This window comes from Epinephelus lanceolatus, chromosome 14 (genome assembly GCF_041903045.1).
Source record: "Epinephelus lanceolatus isolate andai-2023 chromosome 14, ASM4190304v1, whole genome shotgun sequence".
Classification (NCBI taxonomy): Eukaryota; Metazoa; Chordata; class Actinopteri; order Perciformes; family Serranidae; genus Epinephelus; species Epinephelus lanceolatus.
This window is the reverse complement of record NC_135747.1, coordinates 29032707-29060694: the sequence shown is the minus strand read 5'-3', so window position 1 is coordinate 29060694 and position 27988 is coordinate 29032707. Positions and strand designations below refer to the sequence as shown.

General features: G+C 42.2%; 3 protein-coding genes across 5 annotated transcripts in view; all 3 read left to right on the top strand.

Moving 5' to 3' along the window:
* Window positions 1-78: 78 nt before the first annotated feature.
* On the top strand, window positions 79-11960 carry cracdla (cracd like a). Of its 3 annotated transcripts, XM_033617757.2 has the most exons (10): window positions 79-464; window positions 3120-3179; window positions 3351-3495; window positions 3581-3716; window positions 3806-3946; window positions 7101-7355; window positions 7444-8401; window positions 8598-9475; window positions 11274-11394; window positions 11481-11960. In XM_033617757.2, the coding sequence occupies exons 2-10, from the start codon at window positions 3131-3133 to the stop codon at window positions 11675-11677; spliced, it is 2880 nt and encodes a 959-aa protein (XP_033473648.2). In that variant the 5' UTR covers window positions 79-464; window positions 3120-3130; the 3' UTR covers window positions 11678-11960. The 3 variants fall into 3 exon arrangements, 2 of the variants coding, with proteins under 2 accessions (XP_033473648.2, XP_078030703.1); XR_004501235.2 differs by lacking the exon at window positions 79-464 and having other exon boundaries at window positions 2899-3179; window positions 8598-9482; XM_078174577.1 differs by lacking the exon at window positions 79-464 and having other exon boundaries at window positions 2902-3179.
* A 1333-nt stretch (window positions 11961-13293) lies between these two features.
* creg2 (cellular repressor of E1A-stimulated genes 2) lies at window positions 13294-18982 on the top strand. Its single transcript, XM_033617759.2, has 4 exons — window positions 13294-13831; window positions 17144-17313; window positions 18089-18202; window positions 18319-18982. Exons 1-4 carry the CDS (start codon window positions 13415-13417, stop codon window positions 18458-18460), a joined length of 843 nt encoding a protein of 280 aa, XP_033473650.1. The 5' UTR covers window positions 13294-13414; the 3' UTR covers window positions 18461-18982.
* Window positions 18983-23613: 4631 nt separating this feature from the next.
* mgat4a (alpha-1,3-mannosyl-glycoprotein 4-beta-N-acetylglucosaminyltransferase A) overlaps window positions 23614-27988 on the top strand; it is a 48365-nt gene continuing 43990 nt past the window's right edge. The window contains exon 1 of the mRNA XM_033617692.2: window positions 23614-24142. Within this exon, the coding sequence (XP_033473583.1) occupies window positions 24049-24142 (94 nt within the window). The 5' untranslated portion in view covers window positions 23614-24048. The remainder of the gene's footprint in view (window positions 24143-27988) is intronic.

Below are 27988 nucleotides of genomic sequence, written 5' to 3'. Positions count from 1 at the left end.
GTAATGTTCAAACAGTCCTGTGAGCCGTAATTCCTGTATGCCTGCCCTCGTTCCAACTGGAGCTTTATTTTTTTCCCTCTACTCTCATTTCTGGGCCTAAAATCAGGTTAGCGTTTTATAAGGAGCTTAGCGCAGAGGGCCACAGTGTGCCACTAATGTAATAGAGTATCTCTCCCTCTCTCTTGCTCTCTCTCTCTCTCTTATTCTCTTCTGTCCTCTTTTCTCTTTGTGCATTTGCTTACCCTGTCATGGAGTGTCCTTCTCTCTCTCTCGGTCTCTTTCTGCCTGCCTGCTTTTCTCTCTCCTTCCACTTCCTTCGCTCCCTTCCCTCTGCATCTCCCTCCGTCTGCAGATGTGGACGACTAGAGCCTGAGGTTTAAACACTGGGACAGTGACATAGCTGAGGCGAGGAACTCGGCCCAGAGAGGAGGGCAAAGAGGAGATGAGCAGCTGCTGTTAGACGGGTAAGTTCACTCATTTTTGCAGTAGATGGTGTGTGAATGTTTTAACACTGAGGAGGACTTTCCCCTGTGAAAGCAGTACCTGGCATTGGAAGTTTGTGATTAAGCTGTTGTTGTGGATTATGGTGCTGCAAAATCTCACAAGGATCTCTCTGCAATGTCAATAATCCACTGGATTATCCGTTGTTTCTGTTGGGGATATAGCTTGGCTCTGTGCATGACAAAACTCTGAGGTACAGCCTGATTCAGGAGCACTTTAGTTTCATCCTCATACAAGGTGAAATGTGTTGGTAGGACAAGATGTTCAACTTTCCTATACGCTTCTTATTCCTCTTTAATAGGGCGTGCTTGTATGCTGAGAGCAGGCTGGGTGATATGAGAGGTGCAGTGTGGACTTTGCACATTTATCCATAACCTGCTACATCTTGTCTTATCAGGCACCCAAGCTGTACAGACTCATGCTCTATTAACAGTTCCCTGGCTACACAGTGAGAATTGTAAGGTTTGCAGAAAACAGTGTGTCTCAAATAGCACCCCAGCTGCAGGGCAGGATGCAAAATAAAGTCTGTAAAACAAAGAAAACAAGCACCCATTTCTGAATCTTGCACTCAGAGACACATCAAATCTGGATGTTTGTCAGATAAAAAAGTTGCATGAGGAAAGGTTCCTGAGAGCAAGATTTTAGCTTTGTTCGCTGCATTGCTTTGTGACAGCGAGTTATTTATGTATAATCCTATTAGTGCAATGTCATATTATGAATCCAAACACCTCCTGTGCAGCCCATATGGTGTGCTTTCTCTTTATGACACTGCATTTAATGTGTCATCTAATGGACTGGTTCCCAACCCGGGGGTCCCAACCCCCTGTAGGGGTTGGCAAAGCTTCATGGGGGGTTGTGAAGGCTTTTTGTCTATAAGGGTAGAGAAAGCTTTAAAAATACACATACAATAGGTCTATAGAGTGCTGCAGGGGTGCCATTTTTTGTAGGCCAACATGGAAGTTAGCGTCACCCTGGTTCCCTCGTCAAAAATCCAATTTTTATTGGCTTTTGGATTACTGCAGAAAACAAGCTCTGTGGCAAACAAAAGGTTATGATGCTAACTGATTTTGTTCAGCATGATAATCTTCACAAATTAACACCACTTTGATGAATCCTGAAGCATAAATGCAATCGCCAGAAATAACTAGCTAACGTTAGACTGTAAACAAACTACACTACGGCTGTATGACTTAACGTCGCCACAACAACGCTGTAAAGCCATGTTTGGAGTGATGACGTTCTGCAGTCTCATTTAGCCACTTGGTAGTAACCGCCTTTTTTAGGACACATAAAAGCTTCAGAATTCACAAGTGGGTTATTTACTGACGTATTTTATGGCATAGAGCAAAATGTGAAAGTCTCTTAAGACCTTATTTCAGGCATTTCACAAAGAACCCATTGACTTTGAGACGAGGGAAGCAGGAGTGCTAAAATGCTAACTCATTTCTGTTTGAGGACTCAATTACCGCACACCTCTATATCTTAGCATTTCATACATTTATGTCAGAGGAAACTAAATGACGTTGGGTGAGAGGCGGGGTACACCCTGGACAGGTCACCAGACTATCACAGGGCTGACACATAGAGACAGACAATGATTCACACTCACATTCACACCTACAGACAATTTAGAGTCACCAATTAACCTGCATGTCTTTGGACTGTGGGAGGAAGCTGGAGTACCTGGAGAAAAATCCATGCTGACACTGGAGAACATGGAAACTCCGCACAGAAGGGCTCCCACACCCTGGATCGAACGAGGAACCCCCCTTGTTGCGAGGCGACAATGCTAAACACTGCACTATAAAAGAAATTCTCAGAGAAGAATGGTACGGAGAAGTCCTGAACACAAGCTATATTCACAGTTAAAACAACCAAGCTAACAGAACAATGGCTAATCATCAGGGAGAAGAAATCACTGAATCTGTCAGAAAAGAAGACGATTAAGTGTTTATAATTGTTAAAAAAAACATATTACAGACAGAGAATCATACAAAAAAATCCTAAAAATGTCATAAGAAGTCATCTCACAGGAAATAATTTGCTCAAAATTCATCCAAATCATTTGTTTTGCATAAACTTCCTGCAGTTATTGTGTTCATCATTCAGGTTAATTGTACAGTTTATGATTTGTTTATGACTGTTATTGTTATGCACTGAGTATAATATGAAATATCCATAAAATACATCACTTAGTCAGGGGTCGTCAGTTCACTCAATGACAGGAAAGGGCCCCCTCACGAAAAAATGTTGGGAACTACTGTTCTCAGGTATATGGTCTTCTTGTGAAACCTTCTTAGATTGTACATTGTTGACTGTGACAACTCCTCAGCACGCCCTGCCTAGCTACGGCAAAGCTGTTCCTGATAATGTCAATAAACCTTTGGACCTCAAGTCCAGAGTCACATCTTCAGGCTAAGACACAAGTGCATTACGTGCATATGTGTGCCTGCCAGGGAGCAAACCACTGGAGTGTTCACACTGCGTTAAAAGGCCTCCAGCATGTGACAACAAGCCTCGAAAAACTGATGCCTGAGGCTTTTGCTGTCACAGTTGTTTCTCATTATCGGTGCTTTCCTTCACACACATTCCTGTCATCTGTTTTGTACCTTTGTCAGTGATCAGAGCAATGGAGTCGTTCTCTGGAGATACCGAAGAAAGCGCTGAGGAAATTCCAGGTGAGATTATGTGTCATGCAGTTTTACAAAAAATCGAGCTATCAAACTAAAGGACTATCTATTGTCAATGACATGCATCTCATGTAACAACTAACTACAAGAAGAGACTACTATGTGTGTTCTGCGCATGTGTGTGTGTGAGCTGCTCTGACCTGGATCTGTCTCTGTCAGGACGTAAAAAGTCCAAACTGAAGTCTCTGAGAACTCGTCTGTTTGGGAAAAGTAAGAGAGCAGGCGGAGAAGGAGACGCCAAACTCAGCCAGTCAGCCAGTGACATCACTGCAGGAAAGGGAATTGGATCAAATGAAGATTTGGCGTGAGTGTCTACATGATCTCATAAATGTCTGCTTTTCTGTCCTGGGTTCTAGTCCATGTCTTCACCCCTCTTCTGTTTTCCACAGATGCCCCCAGGGGATGATGGGATCACGGGCTTTGTCCCATGACAGCATCTTTCTGGCTGATCAGGTCCTGACAGAAACTGAGCCAGCCAGGGTTTTATCCCAGGAGAATGTCCACAGCAAAATTAAAGCTCTGCAGGTACAGCTTCATATTCTGGGCATTTTTTTGAGAACTCTGCTTTTACAAACGTAACTCTTTAAAAAACACCTGTGCCTCTGGTGTCACAGATTAAACTTCAGCAGCAGAAGATGCATTTGGGGCCGCCGCCTCTGGTCCTGCCGATCAGACGTCCAGAGGATCCGGGGAGCCGCTCTGAGGATGACGGCCTTCCCCACAGTCCCTCTGAGATCTCAGGAGTCCTCAGCAAGGTGATTTATATCTCTCCGTAGTGACACATGAGAGTTATCTGCCTAGTGGATCAGTTTGTATTCACTTTAGGAGTACATGAGGTGACGTTCTGATGATTTTGAGAGCTCCTCTAGACTCTAGTACTCTTTACTTTTCAACTTTGGCTCAACTGCATCCAAATGCCACACGATCACCAGGAGCCATCGTCCTTTTAGTCAAGCAAGGGCAGGAAGTGAAGAGGTAGAACAAGTAGCAACCTCTCAGTGTCTAGTGACATTCACGCAAACTTCTTGCCTTGTTGATGTGTACTTCTTTGTGTGGATTTCTGTTCTTGTATGTCGGCAGTTATCAGAATCAGATTCAGCAAACACCCTGCAAGGAGGGAATTCCTCTAAATTAGGGACGTTTTGCAAATTCTAACTTCTTATGGGGTGAAGTCTGGGACAGAATGTGGATTTGGTCTAGATTAACTTGAGTGTTAAAGGATAATTATTATTCTTACTGTCAACAAATCCCATGAAAAGGACAAAAACCAACAATGCTTCAGTGCGTCTCTCAATATTGTCTGACTTCACCACCTCGTCTGAGACACTCAGCCCCAATCAAGCTCATTTATTCCAGGGAAACCTGGACCCTATTTTCCCTTGTTTTTGTGTGTGTTAGTGACTATTGGAGACAATTTTTTAAATTAATCCTGTATTGAGAGAGAGTGCTGCAGCTACAGCAGTGAAACACGCTGCAATTTAATCACTATTAGCAATTGTGCACCAATAAGTAAAGTTTTTGCCACTGACAGGCTCAGATTGTTGTCAGAAATGTCTGAGATTTGGTCTGACTTCTCCTCAAGTGAGACTTGGTCACACACACAAACAACGGACCAGATCAATGAAAGCTAAAGAAAAACATTACATTTCTCGGTATGGTAATTTTGATAATGCTGTCAGACACTTACAATAACAATCTGAGCCTGTCAGTGGCAAAACAAACACTTTTAATAGACGTAAATTGACAGTGCACAAGTGACATTAGGGATTACATTGTAGCCTGTTTTGCAGCTGTGGCTGCAGCGGTCACTCTTAATACCAGTCCAGTCTGAAAAATTGTTGTTCCCATTAGTCACTTAATTGTAGAAAACAAGTGTCACACACTCTGGCTCCATATGCACTTCTTTTATGTTGATGACATGTTGGCCTTTGGGCCTTCCTCAAGACCAATAAGCATATTGAGACACAGGTACACTGATGTGTTATATGGGTCACACCTTTGTCACACAGCTGATGATGATTAGGTGAACATGCTGCACCATTAGGAGGCCGTTTACACTTGGCTGGCTATTTTCATAAACGGACATTTCACCGTCTCCGTTTTCAAAAAGATCTTCTACACTTACCCGTGTATATATACACAAGAGCATGCCAAACCTGTAGGTGGCAGTGTAACGAGAAGCTCAAGCCTTCCATGTATCCATTGTTACCATAGCAACATAGGTTGCACGTTTGACACAGGTGCAAGTTCTGGCGCATACTGTGACGTCAGCTGCCTATAACTCCGTTTATCTCCGTTTATCTCAGTTTACATGCAAACGCGCAACCGGAGTTTTCCAAAATCTCCACTCTGGCCGGAGTTTTTAGAAAGACTCGTTTTCAGAGGAGAAATCTCCGTTTGCGTGTAAACGAAGGGCACAAACGAAGGAAGATGTCTCTGTTTATCAAAATCACCGTGTACATGTAAACGGCCTCTAGGTTGAGCAAGTCACAGTCAAACAGCTGACAGTGGTTAGATAATCATGCCTCAGCATTAGGCTGAGCAAAGAAACAACTTTGAGGCTCTCAACAAATCACTACCTTTAAACCAAAACGTTCACATGTCATCAAAACAAATGACAACTACATGCCACTACATATTCTACCACATTTCAGTATAATACACATTTTTTTCCACCGTATTCCACAGTGTTAAAATACAAAAGTATGAAACAGATTACTTATAGATAGATGCAAAAGTTAAGGCATCAGCTTCCAAGAAGTCTCATCAGTCACTTCGGCACAAAAACAGGGGAAAATAAGGTCCATGTTGGAAAGTACCAACATTTCCTTTTAAGGTGTAGATACTTTAAAAATAGGTCAGAAAAACCTTATTTTATTTTTTTAGAGCCACAGTAATCCTTAAACAGCTGTGCACTGAGGGGTTTTTTTGCAAACACTGCTAAATAGTAAATAGTGAATTTGTCAGGGACTATTTTCAGACACAGATTAATCTGGTGTGTGATGTGGGATTGACTTAAAATAAACCAGAGTACCCATGTTCATGGTAATGAAGGAATATGTCACTCATTGTAACAGTGTGGCTCACAACTGTGTTTTAATAGCTTTTTGACAACTTTTGTGGGGTTTTTTCAGGAGGATTTGTTCACTACAAGAAAAATGTAGAATGTAGAAAAATGTAGCCAGTCTTAAACATGCAGTGTGAAGGATTAGGAGGCAGAAATGTGATATAATATTCATAATGTGACCATTTTAGGCAGTTGTTTTTTGCCAATTTGACATGAAGAGATAGCAGAGACAAGGTTTCCAAGTAGCAACAATAATGTGTATTAACTATATGAACTAAAAACAACATGTACAAAAACAATTTTTGTTGGCAACCATAAAACATATGTGACAGTCCTGGAAGAAGCTAAAACCCAAACATACAAAAAATGACTGTGTAAGTTAAGAACTATTAGTCAGGGGGCGGGAGGGCTGCTGTCTACCAAGCCGGGGGAAATTTTAGGGAAGACCCATGAAGGCCAATGCAAGAAAAAAGGGGAGTGAGGTTACAATAACTATGTTTTCATTAGTATATAAAGACCTGAAAATAAGAATAATTGGGGTTTCGTTACCTTAGGATGAGCCGTTTATATCTGCAGACCCAGTGAGTCGTTTTCCACAGAATCTGCCATGTTGTTCTTATTTTCAGAGGACAAACCAAATGCTGCCTTTATATAGGACCATTAACATGTTTGCATTCATTGTTCTCCTACACGCTTGGCACACTGGAGAAGTTTCAGTTCACTTCAATCTGCAACTTGAACACTAGACCTTTAATATTTAAGGTCAGGGATGTAGGAGTTTCATGCATCTTCATGTTCACCCTGTATTTGCAGTGTTACATTATGACTTTCTTTCTTTTCAGTGCACGTCCCAGCCATCCTCTCGTCCACTCTCACCCATCCCCAAACCTACACCTTCGAAGCCTATACCCCTGACTCCATCCGTCCCTTTGCCTCTTTCTGTGTCCTCTAATTCCTCTTCCTCCGCTGCTGAGCCCCCGTTGGACTTCAGCTCTCCACCTCAGTTCACCCCCTGCCTGGATACCTCTGCTGCACGACACCGGATGTCCGTCAAGCCCAGAAACCAAAGGGCCAGCACCAAGAGGACACTCGCTGCAGTGAGTGAACGTTTTGTCACCTTTTGTATTATTTATGAAGACAAACACTTCATGCACTTCTTTTACCTTCTTCTATGTATTCTTGCAGAATGACTCCAACTTACAAACCCTGAACAACATCAACCACCCTGAGTCTGTGAGAAGAGAAGAGCAGCTTAGCACTCAGGAGGAGGTGACACTGGAAACAGAAGAAGAGGAGGCCGTCACTCCTGTTACATCTCAGCCTTCAAAATCCCCAGAGGTGGCACCAGTCATGTCAGAGGCAGCACCCAAATCATCCCACCAAGACCAAGCCCTTCCTGAGAGAGTGCCCTGTGTGCCCTCACAGGTACTTAGAGTTAAACCTCACAGACCAGCAGATGCAATATCCAGTGAGCGGCCACACTCATCTTTTATACAGTCAGAACTGAAGGACCACAGAGATGGGGACTTTGAGAGAAAAACTCTTAACAAGGTTGAAGTCTCCTCCGAGCAGCTCTTCACTCCCTTCAGCTCAGTTCCCCAGCAGGTTCACAGCGAGACAGAAAGCACAAGAGGAATAAAGAGACCCACCCCAGGATCTGGGTCCTTCCATTTCTCCATCACCACTGCCAAAAACCGAGATGGAGAAAGACCCAGATCGGGCAGTTTTGTGGGAGTGCTGGAACACACTGAAGCCAGGCACAGGGCAGTCGCAGGAGCAGATGACAAACCATTTTCAGTGGGAAGACTTAGACAAGAGGGAGCAACACACAAAAGCTCAGTTCCTCCATGGGACAGGAGGGACAGCCTGAAAAAGGTGGAATCGGTGGCGCCATCTAGAACCACAGATACAAGCGCTGCAGAGGTGGAGGAGGTGGAGAGCAGTCAGGAGGTGGTGGAGGAGGCAGTGGAAGCACAAGAGGTCGAGGAGGATGAGGGGAAGATGACGTTTGGTGTTAAACTGCGCTCCACTTCTCTGTTGAAGAGATTTCGGTCTGATGCTACGTCTAACCAGAACTCAAAGCCACCAGAGGAGCAAGTGGACAAACAAAAAAGACAGGAAATAAGAGACCTCCGACCGACAGGTGAGTCTTTGAGAAATCTATTGTTTTCCAGTTCCCTATAGGGTTAAACATTGCACACCTGCACATAGTAAATAATCACTTCAGAGAGATAAGATTTGCAATGATCACAGGGGACCTTTGTACTTATTAAAACACCACTCAGGCTGACTTTAACAGCGCTGCCAAGTGTGTCTAACTGAACTGTGTCACTCCTTAGATCCAACACCGTCTGGCTTCTCACTCCCAGTTAAGCACAACCCGCCATCTACTGGTGATCCTCCCATCATGGCAACAGAAGTCCAAACAACCTCAAACCTCAAAGAACCCGAGGTCGCAGCACCACAGCAACCTCAGCCTGCCCCACAAACGGCTCCATCTGAGGTATCCTGGATGAGCTTAGCGATGGAAAAGACCAGAAGCCTCCAGCAGCTTTTCACTAGCAGATTTCCCAGAGATTTTACAGGCGCGCAGACGGCGGCTCGACCACAAGCACAAGTGCAAACAGAGACACAGACTGGAGCACAAACATACACCATAAAAACACAACAAACTGCAACATCATTAGAGGCTGCAAATCAACCGTCGACTGAAAAAACAGAATCAGTGCAAAGCAGAAGTCAAGCACAGACTGTCAAACCATCAGCACTGCCACAGAAGACGTCTCCAGTTCAGTTGAACACCTCCAGAGAAGCACAGACATTAAAACAAACCAGTGAGCATCAGCCTCCATGGACAGCCCACACTCCCTCGCACTCCTCTGCGCCAACAGAATCTCAGGTTGCACAAGGGAGCGTCACACAGTCTCTCGCACAGTCTTACCTTTCCTCAGGCCAGCAGCAGCAACCCCCCTGGAGCAACCGAGGTCTTCACCCCGCCAACCAGCTCAAATCGACAACCTTAGCTTCGACAACCTCGACAGCTGCAGCTCATCCTCTAGTTCCTGCTTTGGGAAGAGGGGAAAAAGAAGCCGCTGTGCAGGAAAAAGAGGGAGCATCACAGCCGGGGAAACGGCCACATTGGGTCGGGTCAGTGAGCGAGAAGGCTGCCTTTTTGGAGAAACGGGCAGAGTGGACTACACCACCTGGAACCAAGGGGGTTTGTGGTACTTCTTTGCTACTGTCTTTCACACTGACTAGAGATGTTCCAATTCCATTTTACCATACCATCCAATACCATTGTGTTAAAAACCCTACCAAGCCATTTCTATGTCAAGAAGCTAAAAAAAAAAAAAAGACAAAGCGAAGGCCATTTATAGAAAGTTATAGATCCTGGTGTTGCGGAAATATTCAAAAAATACTAAATAGAATATTTTGATTTCTTATATGACATCGTCAACCTCGAGGGGTTGTAGTTTATCAATAAATCGTGTGGTATCAGAATAGTGCATAAACTTGCGTATTCGCTGATACCCCCTTCCATCATCTGAGGCAGTATCTAAGGCATCTCCAGTACTGGTGCACTCTAGGAAATGATTCACGGGGTTTGTGGATAATGCTTGAAATAAAAAAGTTTACATTAGGCCTACATTTACTTGTTTTCATCGGTTGGTCAAAATCAACAACATTTTTTTTTTACCTTTTTGAGTAAAATAAACAAGTTAGATTATCTTAAATAAAATAGTTTGACCACTAAATGTCACCACAACTTGGTTGTACTAAACTAATTAAGTTTGTCAGATTATAAAAGAATATTGACTTAATACTCCAGATTAGGAACTACTTATAAAGATGCATGCAAATTGTTACTTTAATTTTTCCAAGTTGAACCAGTTTTTAGAGAGTATCTGTGTAGAAACAACTCTACTGCTGACTGTAAATTAATGCAAAGAAAAAGCTGGTGATATTCTATAGTTTTCCTATTGTCAACAAATCTGATGAAAACTCAAAAACCAAGAGTGGGATAGTGTGTCTCTCAATCATTTCTGACATCTATACCCTGTTTAAGGTCACCCATGAAAAATCATGGATCAAAAAGGCTCAGTAATCTCCAAAAAACAGATGGGCGCTGTAGTTTTTAGCAAACATGCTCAAACAGAAGTAAACAGTGCACTTGTGGAGATTATTTTTAGCCACTGCTTTGGTGCTCTAGTGAGTATTTACAATAGCAGTTACTTGTGTTTGGGGTTGATTTGACATAAACTACAGGGCCTTGTTCATCTGAATGAGGAAACATGTCCGCCAGAGCAATGTTGTGACTAATTTATGTGTTTTGGGGTTTTTTTGTAATTGAAATTTTTTATTTATCAATTCAATGAAATCTGAACAAACCCACAGTACTGCTAGTGGAACTCAACATATCCATAGACACCTGGTAGCTACACATTCTTAAACCCATGATAGCAATTTAGCAACCACAGAGGTACAACTAAACACCACATTGTTACAGCTTAACAGACATATTACAAATAAAAAAGCCTTCCCATGACCTCTTAAAGGTTTCAACTTCATTGCTGACCCTAGCTAACATGTGTTCATATGACCCAATTTCCAACATAGATTCCTTCCACTTTTCAATATCTGGAGGTGATGTCCTCTTTCAGAATCTGAGGATCACTCGTGCAGCCGTGACAACCCACATCATACCAAACCACTTCACTATGTGATCCACAACTTGAATACTGAAAATGAATACCGTGTTCTTATCTTGAATGAATCGGCCCTTAGTGATACAGCTTCTGATTTGTAAATAGTTCCAAAAATTACCCATTTATGCACTTTAAATGAAGCTCTATGACAGAGAGGAATAAGCTGTATCAGTTAGTAGCATGAACTGCTTGTTGGTTTTGGTCGTTTCATTGGATTTCTTGAGTATTTCCAGACATATTTTTTAACCACTATTGTTTTTGGCTGATGAGTTATCCACAGCAGATGATCTAACTCACAGTTCTTCTCAGGTGGAGCTGAAGAAAGCTCAGACAGAGGTGCAGACATCCGGTGAATCCTCTGCCTCAGTTAAAACCACGCCTCTGAGCAGGGACATAAAACCAGAGGGAAGACAGTGGGTAAAACCTGCAGGTGTGTTAATTACACACACATTAATTACACCTGTAGAATTCAGCATCTGTATGTGCAGCAGCATGACACAGTTTTTCTTCTTTCAGAGTCAAGTCCCACCAAAGTTCCAGAGAGACCTCGCGAGGACAAATGGCTGCGTAAAAACGTGGCCCCATCTTCCTCGCCCTCATCGTCACCCACAATGCCGTCAGCGTTGCAGTCCATGTCTGACAGCAGCCAGCCGTCCTGGATGGAGCTGGCGAAAAGGAAGTCAATGGCCTGGAGTGATAAGTCCATGGACTGAGAGGGAAAACAGACACAACAGATTGTTATGTTGAGTCTGTCAGGAAGTTGTTGAGTCAGCTCTACTCAGGCTGTTGTGTTTGTGTAGTAAATTTTATTCAGTTGTCAAAGTTATACTGAGAGAAAGACAGAGAGTACGTTATACTGAAAATGCCCAAGTTTATTACAATCCTGCTCCGTCACAACACATCAAGATAAATGGTATTTCTAAACAATGTTTTATGTGATTCAGCACGTCACTGCTGTTAATAATTTATGTAAAATAATCAAATTTCTAATGTTAAGTTTTTGTGTGACATGTGTCATGTATGTTACTGTATACTGACTAAATTATAATATACAGTAACCCACTCCATACTCCTTCAACATCAGAAAAAAAGTCTTTATAAATGCATAAAAATGTTTTTCCTTAAACATTTTAACAAGTTGTGATGACCAGCCACTTCATTAAGTACACCTGTTCAACTGCTTGTTAACACAAATAGCTAATCAGCCAATCATGTGGCAGCAACTCAATGCATTTAGGCATGTAGACATGGTGAAGACGACCTGCTGAAGTTCAAACTGAGCTTCAGAATGAGGAAGAAAGGTGATTTAAGTGACTTTGAACATGGTTGTTGGTGCCAGACAGGCTGCTCTGAGTATTTACTGGGATTTTCACACACAACCATCTCTAGGGTTTACAGAGGATGGTCCGAAAAAAGAGAATGGCCAGACTGGTTCAAGATGATAGAAAGGCAACAGTAACTCAAATAACCACTGGTTACAACCAAGGTCTGCAGAAGACCATCTCTGAACCAACAACACATCCAACCTTGAAGCAGATGGGCTACAGCAGCAGAAGACCACACCAGGTGTCACTCCTGTCAGCTAACAACAGGAAACTGAGGCTACAGTTCACACAGGCTCACCAAAACTGGACAACAGAAGGTTGGAAAACGTTGCCTGGTCTGATGAGTCTGGATTTCTGCTGCCACATTCAGATGGTAGGGTCAGAATTTGGTGTAAACCTCATGAAAGCATGGATCCATCCTGCCTTGTATCAACGGTTCAGGCTGGTGGTGGTGGTGTAATGGTGTGGGGGATATTTTCTTGGCACACTTTGGGCCCCTTAGTACCAACTGAGCATGGTTTAAACACCACAGCCTACCTGAGTATTGTTGCTGACCGTGTCCATCCCTTTATGACCACAGTGTACCCATCTTCTGGTGGCTACTTCCAGCAGGATAACGCACCATGTCACAAAGCTCAAATCATCTCAAACTGGTTTCTTGAACATGACAATGAGTTCACTGTACTCCAATGGCCTCCACAGTCACCAGATCTCAATCCAATAGAGCACCTCTGGCACCTTTCATGGATGTGCAGCCGACAAATCTGCAGCAACTGTGTGATGCTATCATGTCAATATGGACCAACATCTCAGAGCAATGTTTCCAGCACCTTGCTGAATCTATGCCACCAAGAATTAAGGCAGGTCTGAAGACAAAATGGAGGCGCTGTAAAATATGTAAGCAGTCCACATATACTTACATATGTACTTTACAAAGTACCAGTACCTTCAAAGTTGGATTTGGATCTGTCTTTCTGATTATAAAGTTAATTTGCCTGGGTTGTCAGCAGGGGTCGCTGTCAAGCTGCTCTCTGTTACTAAATCTCCTCGTGTTACGAAAGCAAACACACGTGAGGTTGTAAACAAACGAGTGGACCAGGGCGGCCATTGTCAGAGCTCAATGATATGAGGGCCCGTTACTTTCCCCTGGCACTGTTTGCCAGCGTCCTGTGCTTGAGTCACAGCTACACCCTGAGGAGCTCCGTGTCCTGGGTCGTCTCCTCCAACGATGTGGTGGAGGACGCGGACCTGTCGGAGGAGGTCGCCCCGGCGCTGCTGGTGGACAGTGCGGGGCTGTGGAAGCAGGCGTACCCGTCCTCAAACGTCCTCGGAGACAGCGTGGAGAGCCCCGGGGAGCTGGTCAAGCCCGAAGACGACAATGTGGCGCAGCTCTCCTCCCGTCTGTTCTCATACCGGCTGGAGAAGGTGAAGAAGTCCGGCAGCAGCAGTCCTCCCCCGCACCAGGAGACCGCCAGGACTGCTAGATACATAGCTCACTACAGTGACTGGGGACATCTGGCCACCATTTCAACTCAAGACAAGGTAACACATACACAGGGGGAGGCGTCCTCAGTTAAAATGTAGGGTCTCCTCAATTATAATGTGAATAAAACCAGTGCATTTCTGTATTTAAACCAGAACTAGCTTTAAAATCTTCTTAATTCAGAGTCAGGGCTGTAGCAAAGGTGTAAGAAATACTGAGGTCCAGTGGTGGAAAGCAACTACAGGTGCATCATGGAAAAGTTCGTTTGTTGCCCCTTAATTTTATTCTAAAAGTGAAATGTTCACATATTCTCGATTTACTAAACATAAATTGAAATATTTCCAGACTTTTTTTGTTTTAATTTTGGAGATTGTGGCTCACAGCTCATGAAAATCCAAAAATCCAGTAGTTTAGAATATTACCTAAGAGGAACCAAAAAAATAATTTATACTACAGAGATGTCACCCTTCTGAAAAGTATGTTCATTTAAGCATGCAATACTTGGTTGAGGCTCCTTTTGCATAAATGCAGAGTGACATGGAGGCGATCTGTGGCATTACTGAGATGTTATTGAAGCCCAGGTAGCTCTGATAGCGGCTTCAGCTCGTCTGTATTGTTGGGTCTGGTGTCTCTCATCTTCCTCTTGACGAGCCCCCATGGATTCTCGATGGGGTTCAGGTCAGGAGAGTTGGCTGGCCAATTAAACACAGTAACACCATGGCCAGCAAACCAGTTATGGGTAGTTATGGCACTGTGGGCAGGTGCCAAGCCCTGCTGGAAAGGGTAATCAGCATCTCCCTAAAGCTTGTCAGCAGACGGAAGCATGAATTCAATTCACTTTTATTTTTAAAGCCCAATATCACTAATCACAGTTTGCCTCAGAGGGTGTTACAGCACATGACATCCCTCTGTCCTTGGGCCCTCACAGTGGATAAGGAAAGACTCCCCAAAAAACCTTTTAAGGGAGAAAAAATGGTAAAAACCTCAGGAAGTGCTCAAAAATCTCCCGATAGGCAGCCGTGTTGACTTTGGACTTTATAAACACAGTGGACCAACACCAGCAGACGACTATGGGGCTTTGATTTTTACGTTAAATTCAAAATTTACTTTAATCTGAAAAGAGGACTTTGGACCACTGCGAACAGCGAGCCCTTTCAGCAATGACCTTCTGTGGGTTACCCTCCTTGCAGAGGGTGTCAGTGAGTGTCTTCTGCACAGCTGTTGTTGTCCAAGTCAGCAGTCATCCCCATGATGTGGTTGTGTGAACTGAGCCAGACTGAGAGATTAGGAAAGTTTAGTTTTGAGTTAATTAGCTGATTAAAGCCCTTCTCAGGACTGTGTGAGTCCAGAGTATGTAGTTGAACTTTTTCATGATATTCTATTTTTTTGAGATGCTCCTGTGAGTACATTTACTCAAATACTGTACTTACTGTTACAATTTTGAGGTACTTGCAGCTAGAGCTACAACTATTAATCGATTAGTTGTCAGCTATTAAATGAATTGCCAGCTAATTTGCAATTGTTTAATTGGTTTGAATATTTTCTTTAAAGAAAATAGTCAAAATTGTCTGATTCCAGTTTCTTACTGGTGAATATATTCTGGTTTCTTTACTCCTCTATAATTGTAAAGAGAATATTTTTAGATTGTGGACAAAATAAGACTTTTGGCGTCATCTTGGACTTTTAGAGGCCATAATCAACAGATGAATAAACAATAGAAATAAATGTTAGTTGCAGCCCTACTTACAGTTTACTTGAGTATTTCCACTTAATGCACCTTTTTACTTAAAAGCTGGGCCTACTTCACTACATTTCAATAGGCATTTATAGTCACTGGTTACCAGGGGTGTGAATATAGACAGTGCATGCAGGGTGATTGCACAGGGCCCAGTGGTTGGAGGGGCCAACAGAGAGAGTGGGCCCCTCCAACAATATGTTGGGCAGAAAAAAGGGCTCTTGCGAGTAATTCAGATTGCCACCACAGAAATATGCCTGTGTTCAAAGAAGGACTCGCATTAAATTAAAAATGGTGCCGTTTACTACATATGTCATTGAAAAGGCAAACCCATTGCCATGGTGTGGCTTGTTCTACATAAAGTATAAATTAACATGCTATAAAAAACAATTCAGTTATATGAATATTTCCTTATTTTCTTAGGGATTTTTGCCATATGTACATATATGTAAATGTAATGATGATTTCTGGATAATGTGTAAGTTGATGTTATCCAATGTCAAGTTTCTATGCGATTGTGTGATGAGAGGATGAGATTATATGGCAGCTAGTTTATGTACATAACTTGTAACTTTTATTTATTTTAGTTTATTTGAGAAGGGACAGTGCAAATTAATAAATACATATGGTATAAAAATCCCAAAATTAGTCAAAAGACTATTCTTTATTTGTAGTACCTTGGCCAAGATGTTACACAAGGCTACGTAAAATACAACAAAGCACAAACAAGCAAACCAGAAAACAACACAAAAAACAACTGGGGCCTATTGTAGCTACCTGACACCACTGCTAATTACTTTGATTTTAAAAACAAAGTATAAAATGCATTCTCTAGATTTGAAGCTCCTGCAAACCCTCACAGGTGTTTTCAGTTAAGTGGCTGATTGGGTTGCAGTGCTGCAAAGCTATGCTGGGATGTAAGCAAGGTCACTGTGCACTAATGAGAATGACAAAGTTGTAACTTGTCCCATAACAAAACTAACAATAAGCCCCTGAAGTCCTTACAGTTTGTGTGCACAAATTAGCATTTTGTGCATTGATGAAAGAAAAAACAAAACCAATCATCTTTCAGGACCATGGGGGCTCCATTATTTAACACTCTGAAGGGACCTTTCTGCATAATTTTGGTAATACTTTTACTCGCATAAAATTGTGAATGCAGGACGTTTACTTGCAGCAGAATACTTAAACTTTGTAGTATCTTCTTACTGAGATCCTTTGCTCAGACAGTTGGGACAGTTCACCCAAAAATAAAAAAAAAGCATTTTTTCCTCTTACCTGTAGTGCTGTTTATCAGTCTAGATTGCTTTGGTGTGAGTTGCTAAGTGTTGGAGATATCAGCCGTAGAGATGTGTGCCTTCTTTCTGGTATAATGGAACTAGATGGCACTCTGCTCTTGGTGCTCAAAGCGCCAAAAATACATTTGGAAAATTCAACAGCAGTGTCTCTTTCTGGAAATCATGACCCAGTTACTCAAGATAATCCACAGACCTTGTTGGGAGCAGTTTCATGCAGGAACTTTTTTTCTTTGTCACATGACTCCATGTCACTTTAGCGTGAACCCCATTGTGTATCTAAAATGTTTCTGATTTGGATTTTGTGCATTTTATTTATTACTGTTTGTTAATATCAACAGATCAAAGGTCTCCCCTTTGGGAACATCTTCTCCGTCAGTGATGGACCGCTGGACAACAGCACCGGAGTCATCTATTTTTATGTGACTCCGATGGACAACACTGTGTCAGACCTGAAGAATAACCCCTACGCTTCTCTCACGTTCTCAGAGGCTGAGGGAGAATTCTGTAGGTACGCATCAACTTGTAATTTGCTCACCTGAATTCACGGATTGATTTGCTAAAAGGTCCCAAGGCAAAAAAAAATTCACCCCCATTAAACCCCAGGTTCTTCCTGCAATGTAGGCAATATGCACAGTTGCCAGGTAACAACCCCATCATCTCCTTAACCTAACCTTTCTGTGTAATCAATCTGTCATTTATCTAGTTCCTAAAATGTTGAGGAAGAGGGTGCTTGCTGTAGCTCTGGTTGAGGGTGAGAGGCTGTCAGTAAATAGTTTTGTGGGCACAGGGAAATTGAGATCTGTGTGGGTACATGAGACCCTAGAAAAAGTGGGTGGGTCATGGGGAGTACCACCAGTTGATCCAGGAGCTTCTCCTCCATGATGGACGTTTCCAGGCATATTTTAGGATGACTCAGGGGCAGTTTGACAACCTGCTCTCTATCGTTGGGCTGTATAGCTTTGGTTATCCAGCAACCACTACCACCAGTTTCTCCTCCATTGTTTACCAGCTGGAAACTTGTTGTCATGACCACCACAGAAGGCCCGCCTCTCAAATCCTCCTTTATCATGCCAGTTGATATTGTGCTGAATGTAATAAGTACCAATCAGTTTACACACAGGAAGCCTGGAGCTTTTCGGGACCCTTTGTTGCAATGCCAGCTTTCCCTGGTTGGTGATCCAACCTTAACTGAATTAAATGACTTCAAGTTACTGAGAGGCTCAGAAAAGAACCCCTGTTATACATGTGTGTTACAATGGTAACATGGTCGTCTGTGTTTCAAGGCAAATGGTGTATGATCCAGAAGATCCAAGATGTGCTCGACTCACTCTAACAGGCAAGATGGTGGAGGTGGCCCCAGAGGAGCTCGCGTTTGCCAAGGAGGCAATGTTCACAAGGTAACTCAGCTAATGGAAGATATGTTTGAATACATGTTGGCTTCCTTCACTCTTAAAATAAGGGAAAACAACAACATATTTTTAAGTATCTTTATGTGTTTCTCCTGTCTTTGTAGACATCCTGTGATGACAAAGTGGCCAGTGGGACACAAGTGGTTCTTCATGAAGCTGGAGTTGATCCAGGTCTGGCTGCAGGACTGGGTCGGAGGCGTAGCGCTCATTCCACTGGAGGACTACTTTAAAGCTACTCCTTTCTGATCACACCCCTCCCTCTGCATCATGTCGGCCTGCTCAGATCTGTTCAGCTGCAGACATCGCTCTAATAAGGGGCGAGAACTCCCAAAGCAGCAACGTGCAAAGAACATTTTCAATATCTTTTTCAAACACTGTCGCCATTTTAATTTGTGAAAGAGATTATTGTTCACTTTTTCTCTTTTGACCTGCAACACAGAATCAGTTCATGAGTGTCCTGTGTTCGGTGAGTGAATGTATTTTAAGTCAATAATCTAGTTACATGGAATGGTCGCAGTCATGTCAAATTTCATTTAAGACATACTTTATAAACACTGGTTACTATTTTATGGGTTTGCATTGAAACACGTGTGTTGTGTGGAAAATAAATGAATGTTAGCACACACAATATGGTGCATACTTTTTAAATAAAATGTTAATTTGTTGTGTTCAGTCAGCATGTGAACCTTTAAAGAGAATTGTACCGTCAACATGTCTGAGCTCTGGTTTTTTATTTTGAGACAAAAGCAAATAAAGGTAAAGAGCCCAGTTTAAGTGGTTATTTAAAAAGAAATGAACCCGGATAGCTGAAACCCTGAAGATTAAGTGTATGCACACAAATGAATCATCATAGCCTATATCATGTTGTCTGACTCATAACAGAATTTGTCACAGCGTAGTTCCACTTTCGTGCGTGGCACAACCCAGACTCCAAAAGCACCACTGGTGACAAATTGAGTGAAGTTTTAGTTTCAACTCACTGAATGTTACAGTAGTATGATAAGAACTTATAGGAACTTATTTTCATTGCAGTCATCTTTCAACAGAAATACTCACTATAGCTGACATTTAAACATGTGAAACCTTATCTTCAAACGTGAAGAAGGTCATCAAATGTCAAGCCTGTAGTGTTAATATCTGTTAGGAAGTGCAGCTGGTTTTGAAATATGTCTGATGGAGAAGATAATGCAAATAACATCTACATAAATGCAGTTGAGGGCCTGGCCCCTAGATGGCGCACAGTCTACTTGTAGAGTGAAGGGTTTATTTAAAAAAAAAAACATTTTGTCAACACCGTGAAAACACACATAAACAGATACAAACAGATAATTCCAGGATAAATAAACTCATAAATTGTTAGAAAAAATACATTTATTGATGAGATGCAAGTAAAAGAATCTAATGATAGGAGTGTTGATTTGCTTTGTTAGAAGATTACATAAAAAAGACAGACAATTCATTTTCATAAGAGGGAAAGATCAAAATCAATTTATTGGGAAATAAATGTGCAGAAATCTTGCCAAAAAATGCAGGAGTAGGGACAAGACTATAATTACCAGCATAAATCTGATGGAACCAGCTGACAAAATGTGCAGTCTGCATTAATGGCTATTTAAATATCTTTGTAGACATACCTTGGTGGGATAAAAATTAGAATTAAGAGTCATCACTCAGGTTAACTTTAATTTCAGATGCACATCCCCAATATATATATATATATATATATATATATATATATATATATGTGTATATATATATACAGTACAGGCCAAAAGTTTGGACACACCTTCTCATTCAATGCGTTTTCTTTATTTTCATGACTATTTACATTGTAGATTCTCACTGAAGGCATCAAAACTATGAATGAACACATGTGGAGTTATGTACTTAACAAAAAAAGGTGAAATAACTGAAAACATGTTTTATATTCTAGTTTCTTCAAAATAGCCACCCTTTGCTCTGATTACTGCTTTGCACACTCTTGGCATTCTCTCCATGAGCTTCAAGAGGTAGTCACCTGAAATGGTTTTCCAACAGTCTTGAAGGAGTTCCCAGAGGTGTTTAGCACTTGTTGGCCCCTTTGCCTTCACTCTGCGGTCCAGCTCACCCCAAACCATCTGGATTGGGTTCAGGTCCGGTGACTGTGGAGGCCAGGTCATCTGCCACAGCACTCCATCACTCTCCTTCTTGGTCAAATAGCCCTTACACAGCCTGGAGGTGTGTTTGGGGTCATTGTCCTGTTGAAAAATAAATGATCGTCCAACTAAACGCAAACCGGATGGGATGGCATGTCGCTGCAGGATGCTGTGGTAGCCATGCTGGTTCAGTGTGCCTTCAATTTTGAATAAATCCCCAACAGTGTCACCAGCAAAACACCCCCACACCATCACACCTCCTCCTCCATGCTTCACAGTGGGAACCAGGCATGTGGAATCCATCCGTTCACCTTTTCTGCGTCTCACAAAGACACGGCGGTTGGAACCAAAGATCTCAAATTTGGACTCATCAGACCAAAGCACAGATTTCCACTGGTCTAATGTCCATTCCTTGTGTTTCTTGGCCCAAACAAATCCCTTCTGCTTGTTGCCTCTCCTTAGCAGTGGTTTCCTAGCAGCTATTTGACCATGAAGGCCTGACTGGCGCAGTCTCCTCTTAACAGTTGTTCTAGAGATGGGTCTGCTGCTAGAACTCTGTGTGGCATTCATCTGGTCTCTGATCTGAGCTGCTGTTAACTTGCCATTTCTGAGGCTGGTGACTCGGATGAACTTATCCTCAGAAGCAGAGGTGACTCTTGGTCTTCCTTTCCTGGGTCGGTCCTCATGTGTGCCAGTTTCGTTGTAGCGCTTGATGGTTTTTGCGACTCCACTTGGGGACACATTTAAAGTTTTTGCAATTTTCCGGACTGACTGACCTTCATTTCTTAAAGTAATGATGGCCACTCGTTTTTCTTTAGTTAGCTGATTGGTTCTTGCCATAATATGAATTTTAACAGTTGTCCAATAGGGCTGTCGGCTGTGTATTAACCTGACTTCTGCACAACACAACTGATGGTCCCAACCCCATTGATAAAGCAAGAAATTCCACTAATTAACCCTGATAAGGCACACCTGTGAAGTGGAAACCATTTCAGGTGACTACCTCTTGAAGCTCATTGAGAGAATGCCAAGAGTGTGCAAAGCAGTAATCAGAGCAAAGGGTGGCTATTTTGAAGAAACTAGAATATAAAACATGTTTTCAGTTATTTCACCTTTTTTTGTTAAGTACATAACTCCACATGTGTTCATTCATAGTTTTGATGCCTTCAGTGAGAATCTACAATGTAAATAGTCATGAAAATAAAGAAAACGCATTGAATGAGAAGGTGTGTCCAAACTTTTGGCCTGTACTGTATATATATATATATATATATATATATATATAATAGCACAAAATATTCTAGCTCAAAATGCCCCTTATTAAAGCAAGATATATCACTATTGATTTGTGATAGATTTGTAGGGTGTTATGAAAATACTACTTTTATGAATGGTTATCTTCTCACAATGATATGCTAAATTCCTTTCAGCAGCTAACTGGCCCACATTTTGGGCCCTATGCATAAGTGATCTCTGTGAGCCCCCTATACCCTTCCTCTCTTGATCCATGTCTCTCTCACACACCTTCTCTCACCTTTCTTTTTTTTTTTTAAAAAAAACAAAGTCAGTTTGATTTATTTCCCTTTCTTTATTTCCTTTTTCTTTTTTAAGAACCCTGATTTCCCTTTCACAGGGAACTACATGACAGCAGCATAAGTAGTCACTCACTCAGCTCTCGCTGCATTTATTAGAGGCAAATCCTCGTGCAGGGGCGGACTATACCATTTTGCACCTTGACGGGCTGAAAAAAAATTGCAAACAAAACCAAACTTTTTATTCCAGGCCTTTCGAAGGCCCTCCTCCCATTGGGGCCCTGCGTAATCAGTCCCACTTTTTCCCCACACTAAAGTGCCCCTAGCTAACATACATTCCTTGCATTAGCTCATGAACAGCCCATACATTCTGAGCATACTTGACTGACTAGCTTTGCATTAGTTGAAGTTTCCATCACTTGGTGGGAAACTTATTATTAAGTTCCCCTGCTGCAGTTATTACCTACATGGCACTCACTGGTGCATTCAACTAATATTCATGTCTTTATGATATTATTTGTCAGATAGCCAAGATGCAGTCTGAATAATGTGTCAGTAAATTGTGTTTGCATGTGTAGTATAGTGGCTTTCACTCATTGCATATAGCTGTACTTTTTTGATTTTTTTGATAAATAAAACTGGAAAATTATTTTCATTTTTTTGTGGGGAGAACCGCAGGTGAATTATGTGACAATGGGACTGTGGCCTCATATGCAAAATACCCCACCACCTCCACAACATAAGAGCGAGACACATAGACTTTGTGGTGGTTTTGCCTCTTTTTTAGTTGTTTTGCATCTTTTTGTGGTTTTATGTCTCTTTGGTAGCATTTCTCTGAATTAAGTTTGTGTCTGTGACGTAATTTTGTGTCTCTGTGTGGGTTTTTTGTTCCTGTTTGCAGTTATTTTGTGTCTATTTATGTTTCTTTTGCCTTTTTGTGGTTATTTTGTCTCGTTTGTTTTCCTCCTCCTTGCAGTTATTTGTCTCTTTGCATTTGTTTTGCCCTGCAGTTAATTTTTGCCTCGTTATGTTTGCTTTGCTTCTTTTTGCAGTTATTTGTCTCTTTTTGTTTGTTTTCCTTATTTTTGCAGTTACTTAGTGCCTCCTTGTGTTTGTTTTGCTCCTTGTTGCAGTTATTTTGTGCCTTTTTGTGTTTTTTGAAGTTAACTTTTTGTATGAATACATGTTTTTGTATGTGTATATCTTTGTCTTTATGTTAACTTTTGGTATTTTCCTGAAGGAGTTAGTTTGAGTGACATTTTGTAGGTGAAAGTCAGGGGGCCCCCCAAAGCAGATTTGCCCCCCGCCCGCCCGCCCGCCTCCAGCGACACAATAACTTTCTAAATCGATCATAAATCAGTCATGAAGCGGTTTGTTAGAGGTCTTAAATCACTCTGCTTCCTCTCCGTCATGATCTTTTAAACTGTCACACCAGTTGCCAATTATCGCGCGAGTACGCAGCTTGTTCCATTAACGGCAGAAGTTCCCTAAATATATAAACGACAAACCGCCCTCACTTTAATAGACAGGAGACGCCAGCAGTGTTATGTGTGTAATGTTGAAAACGGGCTTTAGTTGCTGCATTGACGCGACGCTCAGCTAGTCAGCAACCCGCTGCTTTCTTTTTGTTAAACTCAGCTGTTGCCAGTTGAAGCGGAATCAACGTGATTTGAGGCGTTGCCTTTCGGCCACCGTCAGAGAGCGAACAGCCTATCCCAGAGGACCTAGCGTCACACACACGAAATGCCTTCTACTTGTAACTTGTAGCTAACGACTGGACTGTAAAGACACATAAAATGGACTGTAACAGCAGCTAGCTAGTTGTACCTTAACCCACCATGTAAGCGGACTTGTCGGGGGCTATCAGTTGACTCGTGACCGACCGCTGTAGGACGGTACAGGAGGAGCCAGCAGCCCTCCGAACAACGACACGAGAAGACGCACCAAGACTGAGGGTTACATCCGAGCACCCACCTCCCAGCGCAGCGCAGAAGTCGGTGCTCGCAGCCCGGTTTGGCTACACCGTTTTTTAACCGTTTGACGCCCCCACATGCCGGCGCCTACGCCCGTCTCAACACCCTGAAGGCGGACAGAGACGGAGGGAGGGAGCCAACGGCAGCTCCGGGGTCCCCGACACTCAGCCGAGGAGAGGCATCGCTGAAATGAGATGAGGCTCAGAAATGGAACTGTGGCCACTGCGATCATTTTCTTCACGTCTTTCCTCAGCCTGTCCTGGTACACAGCTTGGCAGAATGGCAAAGGTAGGCTGAGCACCGCCATCACCACACGAATATGAGGTGTAATTGGCTTTTTTAGGGGGAAGGGACAGTTGCGAGGCCTCGTTAACAAACTAGCTGACGTGGGTCCAGCAGCATGTTGTGGGACAGCAGGTGTTACCATCCGGTTTCAGCCCCAGTATATGTGCACAAACAGGCAACCTTAGATTCCTTGCATTGTCGTGGTGCAATGTACATTACACAAGGGGTGCTCAAACTCGTTTCTGTGCATTCCCTTTTTTGTTATTTGAAGAATCCACCCTGATTCATGCGTTTCACAATCACACTTTGACAGCATGGCAGATGATGTAGTCAGTCACAGCTCATTGCTCATCTTCACACTGCTATGTTTCCATCCAGCCTCAGTCAGTTAGGCAGTTTGCAACACTTCTGGATAATCACACCATGCAATGCCATTTCACATCCTGCAGAAGCATTAATCTGAATATTAACCAGGATTTTGCTTGTCAGATGTATGGGTTCTCAGGCTTACACAAGTGTAGTGCAAAAGGGCAGAGTGTTTACTTGCCTGGGTTAACCCAAGCCATGTGGGAGGGTTATGGGCCTTAGTCACTTGTTATCAGCAGAGTGTAAATAATTGCAGCCTTTAGATAAATTCCAAGCCAAGGCTTCATGTTGTGATTACTGCGCAGCTTATCAGCTTGATGAAATAGTTTCCTTTAAATGGAGTCCAGTGAATCCAACTACTAGAGCAGGCTTGATTAAAGTGCGTGTGTGCTAAGCAAAGGTCAAGAGACGATGCCCTCTGTTCTGACTCCCTCACCTGTTGATTCAGTCCAATATCTGTAGTCAGAACGAGGATTTCAAGCAGGTCTCTGTTACAGTTGACGATATCAAGTATTGATGCAGTTAAATACTTTTCATCCAGTGATCATAAAGGAGTAAAATGACCTTAAATTATAGTAGCCTCAGATTAAGAAGATGTTGTTGTCCCAATAACCTCGACAACATGAACTCTCAAGGATGACTGTTATGTCCTTTTATGGCTTTTATATGACTTATCACGGTGGGACAGTCACAGGTGCCACTAATACCATTAACGATGGATCGGTTGTATTTAATTGTCCCAGTAAACCATGACAGTGAGCCAGCATGCTCAACGCCAGGACCCTGAAACTGAATCAAAAATGGAATTCATCAACCATCAGTTTTGTTACTGGTTCCAGTGCTTCTCCTACTGTGATATGCCAAAATGTCTCCAGTGAAAAAGGCAGCGAAAACTCAAAATGTGATAGACTTTTTTGACTTGTCATAGTTGAAAAAGCACAGGTGAAATTGCACAGTTCCATTAAGCGTCCCAGCCAGCGTGGATAATACCAGGGCCTCCCCTGAGTGGAATGCAGCTATCATTGATGTTATTAAATACAACCGTGCTTGTCCTGTGATATATCAAAAGGTATGCGAGACATCCCTAAAGAAATAGTATAACACTACCCAACAAGAAAGCAGGTTAAGTCTCGCTCATGCGTTTGGTAAGCAGGAAGGCACTAACACACTTTTTTATAGATTTGACTGTGGTTTTATGGTTTTACGACTTCTCATTTCTTTTTTTTTTTCTTTTTGCCCGTGTGTTAATATCCTCTCTCAAGGCATGTGCAATACTTAATATATCTCCTGTGTTATGTAGATGGTGTTCCACTGTACTGTCAAGTTTAAATATTGATTGCAGCTTGGTGTGGCACTATTGCCCAAACAGAATTTTCCCCAGCAGGCAGTAAAGTATATCTTATTTTATCTTATCTTGATTTGCTCGCTTGTATGCTGCCCATGTGTTGTCACTTAAATAACATTGTCTTATATGGTCACACACACGCAGCATTAAGAAACAAGAAGACTTCAAGTGATACACCACAACAGAAGTTTCCTTGGGAGGTCAGGAACTAGCAATTCGTAAAGGGCAAGCTACAGCAGGCATTTAGATAGGGCTTGGTATCAGTACTCGGTACATTTAAGGCAGTTCTTCCCAACTGGTCCAGCCACAAGGTCCAGACTTCTCCTTAGTCATTAGTTCTAAGTCCACACAGTTAAATTTACTCAGGGTCATACTTGTGTTCGGCCATGTCTTTGAGCTGTCTCTGTTAAGCAGCTGTCTGTTAGCCACTTACTCTACACTCAACTTGACACATTTGTAAGTCACCTGTGGTTCATTTAGAATAAACCTGTGACCCACTCATATATGGTATCAACCGAAATAACTCAGTACTATGTAGTACCAAAATGTCTTTAGTCAAAAGATACCTGCATTCGATCCATTTTGCCCCGGCAATCTGATCCCGAAACGTCCCGACTCCCCACCGGATTAGCAAACTTTCTGTTGCTGCCATCGCTGGAGCCATTCTCCTTGGTGAATGGTCAGTTTAATGTCTGCCCGGTGAGCACGGGCTAACACAGCAGCAGCTACTAACATCCAGCATCGAGCCGTGTAACATTCCCAACAAACTCACACAAAAGCCAAAACAGCTTGACTCTCATTAAGCTCATTAATAACCATCAGGTAGCGTTAACCGTGTGATGCTAACAGTTAGTCCAGTTCTCCCCTGGTGCTGAGCTCACACTCGCGCAGCAACAGCTACACCTTATAAAACCTTTGGTGTGTTGAAGTGGAGTGCGGTGTAAAACGTTCAAAGGTGTGACTATACTACACGCACCTTCGTTCACATTATGGGTATCGAATGAAGTACTTTAAGGGTCCTGATATTGGTACTGGTATCAAATTTTTAAACAATACCCAGCCCACATATACACAGCATCCCCAAACTAAAAGAAAATTAACATTGTTTGCTATTTTTTGAATACCATGGATGTATGGTCGACATATCCGTCATTTTTAGTGTAATGTAGCGTCTCTCTACTTTGTCTTGTCTATAAGTGCAACAAGTGTCTTTATGTCACCTACGTGTTGATGAATTGGAGAGCATGGTTAATACTATTGTGTTGTTGTTTCTTGGCAACATCTCTTTCCTAAAATGCATTCTGTGTGTTGTCAAAGATGCTTTCTTCCTTTATTTATGTTTTCTTTTCCTAAGCTGTAGCGCCCTAAGCAATTTGTTTAATCAAAGGTTTACTTCAGTTTAGACTACAAGATGTGTCAAGTGTGCATCTTCTGGGGGTAAACAGGGTGCGAGCGGTAATGAAGATCTCTTTTTGGCATTTTAGTGAAAGCTAGAGTATTGATTTATACCATCAACTCTGGGCAGCATTTGTTTTTGTGAAGGCCACTGACACAAATAGCTCTCATTCGTTGCTGAAAAGTTGCATTATTTGTGCACAACGCCAGGCTGTTTTCTTTTTGTGAGAGAGCTCAAATGTAACACTAAGTATCCTAGCGAGACAAGACTTCTTTTAAAGGTCCCAAATAATGTGCAGTTTACTCACTTACATGTTTGCAGAAAACGATCTCGGATGCCTGAAGCTGAATTTATCAAACTATCTTCAGCTCATATTTCATTATATTAATTCCAGGGTAAATAAAACTCTGATTAGCGTGCAGACTTTACCTGGATTAACAACATCACAAGCTTTATTCACATACTGTACGTTGTATTACACTGGCTCCTTGACTCTCTGTGCTCGTGTTGTTCCTTGTCTTAACATGAGATGTTTGAATAAACCTTTTCTGGCTTTCTTTTTTTTTTATTCCTTAACACATGAGGCTCTTTTATGTGCCATATCATTTCTCCCTGTGGTTATAGATGGCTTCTTCTCTTGATGCTGCCTGGCGTGGGTGTTTTGAGTGTGCTTGGCCTCAGGCATTGAGTCATTCTGAAAAATGAAAAATTTGAAAGACCTGTTCCAGTAGTTGTATACAGA

Bases quoted from the DNA above. Each gene is read 5' to 3' on its own strand.
- cracdla (XM_033617757.2), top strand. From the start codon at position 3,131: ATGGAGTCGTTCTCTGGAGATACCGAAGAAAGCGCTGAGGAAATTCCA. The intron at 3,180-3,350 runs GTGAGATTATGT...TGTCTCTGTCAG, and splicing joins AAGCGCTGAGGAAATTCCAG to GACGTAAAAAGTCCAAACTG. The intron at 3,717-3,805 runs GTACAGCTTCAT...CTGGTGTCACAG, and splicing joins GCAAAATTAAAGCTCTGCAG to ATTAAACTTCAGCAGCAGAA.
- creg2 (XM_033617759.2), top strand. From the start codon at position 13,415: ATGAGGGCCCGTTACTTTCCCCTGGCACTGTTTGCCAGCGTCCTGTGC. The intron at 13,832-17,143 runs GTAACACATACA...TAATATCAACAG, and splicing joins CCATTTCAACTCAAGACAAG to ATCAAAGGTCTCCCCTTTGG. The intron at 18,203-18,318 runs GTAACTCAGCTA...CTGTCTTTGTAG, and splicing joins AAGGAGGCAATGTTCACAAG to ACATCCTGTGATGACAAAGT.